Source organism: Perca flavescens, chromosome 22, assembly GCF_004354835.1.
Source record: "Perca flavescens isolate YP-PL-M2 chromosome 22, PFLA_1.0, whole genome shotgun sequence".
NCBI lineage: Eukaryota > Metazoa > Chordata > Actinopteri > Perciformes > Percidae > Perca > Perca flavescens.
In genome coordinates, this window is record NC_041352.1 from 24,841,176 (window position 1) to 24,851,203 (window position 10,028).

A 10,028-nucleotide genomic window follows, 5' to 3' on the forward strand; every position below is an offset into this window, starting at 1 on the left:
GCACGGGTGGGTGCGGCGGCAGGAGCTATGCTCTGCGAAGAAGAAACATAAGGACTCCGGGGAGTAAACTCCCCAGAGCTAGATTAGTAACAAGCAGTTCTGGGACAGGATGCATACAAAAGTAACAAGTTGAGATGAGAGAGCAGCTCAGTGTGTCTTAGGGAGGAACAGCCTCCCCGGCAGTCTAGAATTGTAATAGCATAACTTAAGAGAGGCAGGTTAAAGAGAGGTGCCTGGTCGGGCTAGAACTCTCCCCAACCGGATCGGGCTGTACTGGCCTGCCTCCCTCTACTCTCGCTAGATTATTAATTATACAGTATATAAAACTGATGACTACGAGGAGAAGCAGTGGGCCGGGTTAGGTGGACGCTTCAACTCCTCGTTCCCTAACTATAAGCTTTATCAAAGAGGAGGGTTTTCAGTTTACTCTTAAATGTGGTGACGGTGTCTGCTCCTCGAACCCAGACTGGGAGCTGGTTCCACAATACTGGAGCCTGATAGCTGAAGGCCCTGGCCCCCAGTCTACTTCCAGAGACTCTAGGAACCATAAGTAGCCCCGCATTCTGGGAGCGCAGTGCTCTAGTGGGACAATAAGGTACTATGAGCTCTTCTAAGTATGATGGTGCTTGACCATTTAGAGCTTCTTAAGTCAGGAGGAGGATTTTAAATTCGATCCTCGATTTCACTGGAAGCCAATGCAGAGAAGCTAATACAGGAGAAATATGATCTCTTCTCTTAGTTCTCGTCAGAACACGTGCGGCAGCATTCTGGATCAGTTGGAGAGTCTTAAGGGACTTATTTGGGCAACCTGATAATAGCGAATTGCAGTAATCTAGTCTAGAAGTAACGAATGCATGGATTAGTTTTTCAGCATCGTTTTGAGACAGGATATTCATAATTTTGGCAATGTTACGAAGATGGAAAAAGGCTATTCTTGAGGTTTGTTTTAAGTGGGCGTTGAAGGATATATCCTGATCAAAAATAACTCCTAGATTTCTGACAGCAGTGCTGGAGGCCAGGGTAATACCATCCAGAGTAACTATATCTTTCGAAAACGAAGTTCGGCGGTGCGTTGGTCCTATCACAATAACTTCATTCCTGATGTTAAACGTTTTGTCTGAGTTTAACATCAGGAAATTGTGGGTCATCCATGATTTTATATCCTCAATACACGTTTGAAGTCTTGCTAACTGACCACTTTCATCTGGCTTAATTGACAGATATAATTGGGTATCGTCTGCCTAACAGTGATAGTTAATTGAGTGTTTCCTAATAATATTACCTAGAGGAAGCATATATAAGGAAAATAGAATTGGTCCAAGCACTGAGCCTTGAGGAACGCCATGGCTAACTTTCGCGTGCTTGGAGGGTTTATCATTAACATTAAGTTTAAGAAATAGGACTTAAACCAGCTTAGTGCGATTCCTTTAATGCCAACTAAGTGTTCCAGTCTCTGTAACAGGATTGAATGGTCAATAGTGTCAAATGCAGCACTAAGATCTAGTAAAACAAGAATGGAGACAAGTCCTTTGTCTGCAGCTGTTAGAAGGTCGTTAGTAATTTTCACCAGTGCCGTCTCCGTGCTATGATTCTTTCTAGTTGCAGACAGCTGCAGACAGCTGCACAAAGTTGCAGACAGTTGCAGGCTGTTGCAGCAGACAGCTGCAGACAGCTGCAGACAGTTGCAGGCAGTTGCAGCAGACAGTTGCAGCAAGCTGCAGACAGTTGCAGACAGTTGCAGGCTGTTGCAGCAGCGGTTGCAGACAGTTGCAGACAGTTGCAGACAGCTGCAGAGAGTTGCACAAAGTTGCAGACAGTTGCAGAGAGCTGCAGAGAGTTGCACAAAGTTGCAGACAGTTGCAGAGAGTTGCACAAAGTTGCAGACAGTTGCAGGCTGTTGCAGCAGACAGTTGCAGACAGCTGCAGACAGCTGCAGAGAGTTGCACAAAGTTGCAGACAGTTGCAGACAGCTGCAGACAGACTGCTGGACCAGAACACAATGTGAACGTAACGGGGCGATGAACCATTCAGCCATTAACACAAACTCCCGGGCAGTTTAGTGCTTGTGTTTGGTGATTTACCCTCATAGTGTTTTAAACATAGACCGTATTTAAACTGGACCAACAGACCACGTGTGTCTGGTCAGAGACCAGTGAAGGATATCAGAAGTCTCTTTCCCGGTGCTGGCTGAGCGTTACTGAGAAGCCTCCAACTGAGCTTGAAGACGTAGATGTGACGTGAGCAACGTGTCTGAAAGTGTGAAGTCTTCTGGTAGCTGTGCCGAGAGAAATCTCAATCATTCCCAATCTTACAGAGACGGAGAGTGTAGGTATATGTAAGGAGATAACATAGACACAGGCTAATTACTGATCACTAACATGCTAGTTAACATTAGTAATTAAACCTAAACGCTTCAGATGTAAAGTTATTCGCTGTCAAAGTGACGTCATAATGAATGTGAGTCAATGGGATGATAACGTCGGGTGAGCTTTTGGTAGCATCAAAATGGCGCCATAGGAGGTTCGAGTTCTGAAGCAAATTTTACCCCCTTGGTTTTAAAACTTCCTTGTGGCAGAGATAGAGGCAGTGATGTTTCCTGTTTCCTGTACGGGACTCTCACACCGCCTCGAACCATAGCTCAAAACACACACACCAGTCTGATCGCAGGTTACATAACTGGCCACCACAGCATGACGTGTGGTTGCGTTTCTCCAAAAGTTGAGTCGGTCTCAACTCTTCACCGTAGGACCGATACGTTTTTTTTAATTATTTTTTTGTGTGTGTGTGTCCCCTGCCTAAACACACTACTGTGGTGCTAAAACAGTCTTGTAAAACACAATTCACAAATGAATAGAGAATGATTTTATATTCGGAAATCTGTGCTGTGTCTGTGCCTCTAATTTGTGACTTGTGAAACACAAAACATAACTAAATGCAGACCAATTTGTATCCGCAAATGCGTATCTGTGTCCGTGTGTCTAATTTGTACACACGGACAAAGATACGAATTTTGCGGATACAAATTGCTCTGCATTCATTTGTGCATTGTGTTTTACAAATTTCAAATACTTATGGCACTGTTTTAGCACCATACACTCCCCCCATTGAAAATGAATGGAAAGACCTGCGATTTGTCGCAGGATGTCTGAACGCAGCCTTAACTGTGTGTGTGTGTGTGTGTGTGTGTGTGTGTGTGTGTGTGTGTGTGTGTGTGTGTGTGTGTGTGTGTGTGTGTGTGTGTGTGTGTGTGTGTGTGTGTGTGTGTGTGTGTGTGTGTGTGTGTGTGTGTGTGTGTGTGTGTGTGTGTGTGTGTGTGTCCTCCAGATGAGACGGAGTACGAGTACAGCGGGAGCGAAGAGGAGGATGAGGAGAGGGACGTCGGAGAGCCCAGGTACACAAACTTAACCGCAGTTCTCTTTGACGTCAACATTGTTCAAAGCTGTACATTTGTGTTTTACAACCAAAATATATATATTTATAACAGATTTACCCCCATAGTTTCAGATATTAGTTTTTTTTTTAACCGTTCACAGTTCCATATGTACCAAACTGGACCGTCTAAGAGTCTGCATCGTCCGTTTTGTTTAAAACATCCCGTGGTCAGTTTTTCTATCAAGGTTATTTTGTGGAATGAAAATGAGCATTCAGTAAAAATTCTTTTTATTTGGGGAAAAAAAGATCACTCTTAGAAACTGTTGATTCTGTTTCTCTGTATTGATTCCTCCTTTTTTAAACTTATCTTAAATGAATTTTTTCAACACTAGTTCTTAAAAAGTACTGGGTATTTTGTATGTTTACATTTTATATTCGGTACGTCCTTTGAGTATGTTTTTTTTTTTTATTATATAGAAGCCATTACAGATTTCTACCACACCCTTATATTGATTTATATTTCTTCAGATGAGAATGCAGTTAGAATTTACACAATAAAAGTTGTAAAAAATAAATTAAATATGGGGAACCAAGCAATCGGCCCGTTCCGAAATCGGCCATGCTCCAAATTATTGCCCTAGTTATTAATAAATGAAATAAGAAACATTCAAACATCCCATGTAGGTTTGACACTTTATATTTAGGAACGATTTCATTTGACACATGGGATTACAGAGATAAAATGTTACTTAAACTTGTGGTTGCAAGCAAAAACCCAATCTCAAGAAGGTGGTTAGAGCTGGACTCTCCTACAATAAGAGAATTGTTAGATTTGGTTCATTTTATACATATATTATCAGTCCCTCCAGAAAAACGTGATTATGCGAATGCATAATCAACCAAAGTGTACATATTTCATCCATATTTCATAATCACTTTTTTTCTCTTTTTCATCAAACCGCAGTTTTTGCAAGTTCCCGCAATTTCAGCGCATAAAATTGCATAAATATCCCGCATATTCCATTGCATTTTTTAAGAAAACGTGCATATATATATATATATATATATATATATATATATATATATGTATATATATAATATAATATAATGGAAAAGTTATCTTACTCCCTCAAAATCCAGACTGACAAATTTTCTAGGATATGGTCTGAATGGACTGGGTATGTTGAACATATAAGGCCTAAAATCAGAATTAGTTTGAGTTTTTTGTCTATGTATATGCATGTCTTTTTTTCTTTCTTTCTTTTCTTTCAGAGAATTGTAGTGAAACTCCCCCATATGTTCTAACTGATCCTGCTGTTAAAATACAAAAATGTAAAAAAAAAAAAATAAAACTTCAGGGCCTCGGCCTTCTTATCTCATCTCTTCTCCCCTCCTACATTGTTTTGTAACCTGTTGGCCTCAATAAAGATAAAATAAAAAAAAAAGAAATAAGGACGACTCTGCACTCTCACTGCTCCTCCTCTAGTTCCATCATCAACATCCCCGGGGAGTCCACCCTGAGGCGGGACTTCCTGCGCCTCCAGCTGGCCAATAAGGAGCGGTCGGAGCTGATCCGGCGCCAGCAGCTGGAGCAGCAGCAGAACGAGGAACACAAGCGCCAACTGCTGGCGGAGAGGCAGAAACGCATCGAGGAGCAGAAAGCGCAGAGGCAACGGCTGGAGGAGGTAGCTTCTAGCTTTCTATTCCTTTTATCTGCTACGTCAGGGTAGCCCGACAAGCCAGACCCACATCAGGATGTTGAGGTCTGGGAACTCCACGTTGGCGGAGCTCAATTCGAGAGGCGGGATAAACTGTTGTCTTTCAAATTCTCTCTGCACGTAATAGGATAGCTCTCCAACCAATCGGAGCAACGCTAGTTGATAGATTAAACTTTAAACTCCGAACACTTCAGTGTGTCGCGACCAAAGCTGATTCCAAAGACTGCTGTTTTTCGCCAGCAGCAGCAGCAGCCATCTTCTTTGTTTTCAAGCAGCAACTCTGCCATCCTTATGTTAAGCCCCGCCCACCGACTCTATACACGATGTGATTGGCCTGACCAGAGTTTGGTTTTTCCAGCTCGCAAGCCAACGGAGAGTTGCTAGACTGACCCTGGCTGCAAATTACATCTGCTGCTGCTAAAGTGCGTCTAGATTTCTAACATCAGAGATCTTCAACAGGGGGTCCGGGACCCTTACGGGGTCCTCAGAGTTACTGCAGAGGGGCCTCCAAATTATTGTTAATAATTTCTTTTAAAAAGTTCAAAAGTTAATATGTCCGTGAATATACATAAACAGGAGTCCAACATATTATTAGCAAAGATAAATCGGCCTATTTAGGATTTTTTTTAAATTTATTAACACAACACTGATGACAGGCTTGTCGGCCTCTAGGTAAGGTAGCCGTCCACAGACACAGTTAGGGCCCTATTTTAATGATATAAGCACACAGCTTTAAGTGCCTGGCGCTGGTGCGTTTAGGGTGTGTACGAATCCACTTTTCCTAGTTTAACAGCAGAAAAAAGGGTCCATGAGAGTGTCAATAATTATTTTAATAGCTAAGTATTATATGCACCACAAAAAAGGTATGTGTAAAGGCTTTAGGCAGCCATACACCTTATTGTAGGCCAAACCAAATTTCATAGTGGGAGGGTCATCGCTCCATCTTTCTTTCAGCTAGGGGTCCTTGGCCTAAAAAACGTTGAAGACCCCTGTGCTACATTATATGGTGAGACGTTGCATGATTGCAGTTTTTGTGTGTTGTGTGTGAACGCAAACAGGTAGCTCATAGCTAAAGCTTGCTCTACCAGGCTGGGGAAAAGCTGCATGAAAGTCAATCTTCTAATATTTAGAAAGATAACAGACACCTGGGAAAGAGCAACTGATGCAGATGAAGAGTGAGGCTACAACCACACTACTACGTTTCCCTTTTTAACTAGCGTTTTGAGACAAAAAAAAAAAACGATCTCCTTCCACACAAGAGTTTTAGCTCCAGTAGCAGAACTAATCTCCGTCCATATTACAACAACACCTATCACATGACCGCTCACACACACTGGGCATGTGCGTGGCGGTGTTAACAGGAAGCAGATTGCTTGACATTACTCTGTGGTTAAAAATCATGGATGTATGAGTTTAAAATACAGAAAATACTTTGGAAAGAGAACAACAATGGTGAGAAGTAAGCGCAGGGATGTATTAGCTTGGAGCGAAGACGAGGTGGAACAGTTTCTGAAAGGTCTGTAAGCTCCCTAACCGATAAGACTGACTGACGTGAGTCATGGTTTCCAAAGGTCTCCGTTTGTGTCCGTCCAGACTACAAAGCAACCCAGGAGTTTTTACACAAAAATGTGGGTGAGCAGTGTTTCCAAATGTCTCCATTTTAGGGGCTCAAAAACGCCAGAGTAGTGTGGGCGCGAGGCGTAAACGTAGCAAAAATGCATATTCGTCAATAAACCAATCAGTAGGTGCTCGATTTGAAGAAATTCTTAGTCGACTAACACTCATTCAGTTGTATCGACTAATCGATTAGTTGATTTAATCGACAGATCTGTAAATTTGAGTTTCTCCACAAAGAGTCGTGCAAAAGCACCACTTTAATTCTTGTGTTTACCAGAGATGTGCTCGTACGTTTCTTGGAAATAAGTCATTCAGCATAAAAAAAAAGCATCAAACATGACTAATGGACTAAAGAAATCTAAGTTGACTAAGACCAAAACGACCGATTAGTCGACTAATCGACTAAGAGGGAGCAGCCCTAATACGTAGTTATCGAGAGCCGGAGTCACGCCCTTCTACTTCCGGTCCATGGGACCTATCTTTCTAAAAAATATGAACGAGAGTGAATGGGGAAAGACTAATTATTTTTTGATTGCGTTTGACTTGATCCATGAATTACACATATGATGTTCAGCAGTTTAATAGATAATTTCGCAAGTCAAGAAAGTCTCAGTTTTGGGGGGAATGTAACGTTACTCAAATGAGAGAAGGATCTTGCTTGTTCTGTTGCTTATCTGCTGAAAACACTTGACTGGATAAAACCCATCAGGTAAGATAACGTGACGTGTTGTGGAACAGGGCTAAGCTAGCTAGCTAGCGAGCAAGTTGAGCATCAAGCTAGGTGACGTAAATTGTGTGAGACAAAAGGTGTAGTTTACTGAGTGGTATCACACTAAACTAAGTGCTCATATGACAAACCTACGGCTAACTGAAACTTTTTTCTGTTGAAAAATTATCATATGTGTAATCCATGGCTCAATTCAAACGGGATCAAAAAATCATTTTGCCTCTCCCCGTTCACTATTGTTCATATTTTTCCCAAATTAAGGTCCCATGAGGTCTACCGGAAGGGGCGGGACTTCACCTCTCTATGTAGCCTTAATTAGACCAATGAAGCCATTCATCATGTGCGATGAATGAGAATGACGGCTGTAGCCTGCGCTTGTTTTCACCTTTGAAAAAACATCTCAGCTTTGATTATAAAATGTCTCATTTTTCATGCAAAACCTTCCACACCTGTGATGTGTGATGCACTTCAGCTTCTCCAAATGCCAGAGAAACACACCTGATGTACACACACACACACGCGTGCGCGCACACAGCTGAAGCGTTGGTGTGTAACATCTTCTCCACCTACAGCAACAGCGCCGGGAGCGAGAGATGAGGAAGCAGCAGGAGCGAGAACAGAGGCGGAGGTACGAAGAGATGGAGCAGCTCCGGCGAGAGGAGGAGAGGAGGCACGCCGAGAGAGAACAGGTAGGAAAACACCTGACACACGTTTACATCACAGGTGTCATCCGGAGAGGGGCGGGGCTTCTCTAACTCATTAAAGGTCCCATGACATGGTGCTCTTTGGATGCTTTTATTTAGACCTTAGTGGTCCCCTAATACTGTATCTGAATTCTCTTTTATATAGACCTTAGTGGTCCCCTAATACTGTATCTGAAGTCTCTTTTATATAGACCTTAGTGGTCCCCTAATACTGTATCTGAAGTCTCTTTTATATAGACCTTAGTGGTCTACTAATACTGTATCTGAAGTCACTTATATATAGACCTTAGTGGTCCCCTAATACTGTATCTGAAGTCTCTTTTATATAGACCTTAGTGGTCCCCTAATACTGTATCTGAAGTCTCTTTTATATAGACCTTAGTGGTCCCCTAATACTGTATCTGAAGTATCTTTTATATAGACCTTAGTGGTCCCCTAATACTGTATCTGAAGTATCTTTTATATAGACCTTAGTGGTCCCCTAATACTGTATCTGAAGTCTCTTTTATATAGACCTTAGTGGTCCCCTAATACTGTATCTGAAGTCTCTTTTATATAGACCTTAGTGGTCCCCTAATACTGTATCTGAAGTCTTTTTTAATAAGACCTTATTGGTCCTCTAATACTGTATCTGAAGTCTCTTTTATATAGACCTTAGTGGTCCCCTAATACTGTATCTGAAGTCTCTTTTATATAGACCTTAGTGGTCCCCTAATACTGTATCTGAAGTCTCTTTTATATAGACCTTAGTGGTCCCCTAATACTGTATCTGAAGTCTCTTTTATATAGACCTTAGTGGTCCCCTAATACTGTATCTGAAGTCTCTTTTATATAGACCTTAGTGGTCCCCTAATACTGTATCTGAAGTCTCTTTTATATAGACCTTAGTGGTCCCCTAATACTGTATCTGAAGTCTCTTTTATATAGACCTTAGTGGTCCCCTAATACTGTATCTGAAGTCTCTTTCCTGAAATTCAGCCTTAGTGCAGAATTACAGCCACTAGAGCCAGTCCCACAATGAGCTTTCCTTAGGATGTGTCATTTCTGTATTTGTAGCTATTGAGGAGGAGAGAGGGGGGGCAAGGTGGAGGGGGGGGGTGTGGTCTTGACCAACTGCCACTTTGCTCGTTTGAAAGCCATGATGTCTCTCTCTCTCTCTCTCTCATGGGTGGCCCAAATTCTCTGGGTGGGCAAAGCAGAGAAAGGGGAGGTAACCATGCTCCTTATGACCTCATAAGGAGAAGATTCCTGATTGGTCCATCTGAGCTTTAATTTTTTCAAAGGCAGAGCAGGATACCCAGGGCTCGGTTTACACCTATCACCATTTCTAGCCACTGGGGGACCATAGGCAGGCTGGGGGAACGCATATTAATGTTGAAAAAAACCTCATAAAGTGAAATTGTCGTGCCATGGGACCTTTAAAACTGGCCGATTAGTCGACTAATCAACTAAGAGGGAGCAGCCGTACAGAAATGGTGAAAAATGTGGATCAGTGTTTCCCAAAAGCCCGAGATGACGTCCTCTAAAGTCTTGTTTTGTCCACAACTCAAAGATATTCAGTTTCCTGTCCCAGAGGAGAGAAGACACTAGAACAATATTCACATTTAACAAGCTGGAATCAGAGAAGTTTTGTTTTGAAAACAATGACTCAAACCAATTAATTTAATAGTTGATAATCGATTAATCTTCGCAGCTCTGATTGCCACGCATGTTTGCTTCTTCTCTTTAAAGGAAGATTTTCAATCTTTCAATCATTTTGCGGTTGAGTTGGACGCAGCATTCTTATAATTATAAAGATAGAAGATGTGTCATATTTCAGTATCGCAAATGAGACGAGGCTTTGCACAAGACTGCATGACTAATAGTCCACTTTTCCTGCAGTTCAGCGCT

The 10,028-nt window shown here is 42.0% G+C and overlaps 1 protein-coding gene across 4 annotated transcripts in view; it reads left to right on the forward strand.

Annotated features, from left to right (window-relative positions):
- Positions 1-10,028, forward strand: part of tnikb (TRAF2 and NCK interacting kinase b) — a 93,969-nt gene that overhangs the window by 35,046 nt on the left and 48,895 nt on the right. For all 4 annotated transcript variants that reach the window (XM_028569089.1, XM_028569090.1, XM_028569091.1 and 1 more), the window contains exons 11-13: positions 3,325-3,391; positions 4,859-5,057; positions 8,007-8,123. In XM_028569089.1, the coding sequence (XP_028424890.1) occupies positions 3,325-3,391; positions 4,859-5,057; positions 8,007-8,123 (383 nt within the window). The remainder of the gene's footprint in view (positions 1-3,324; positions 3,392-4,858; positions 5,058-8,006; positions 8,124-10,028) is intronic.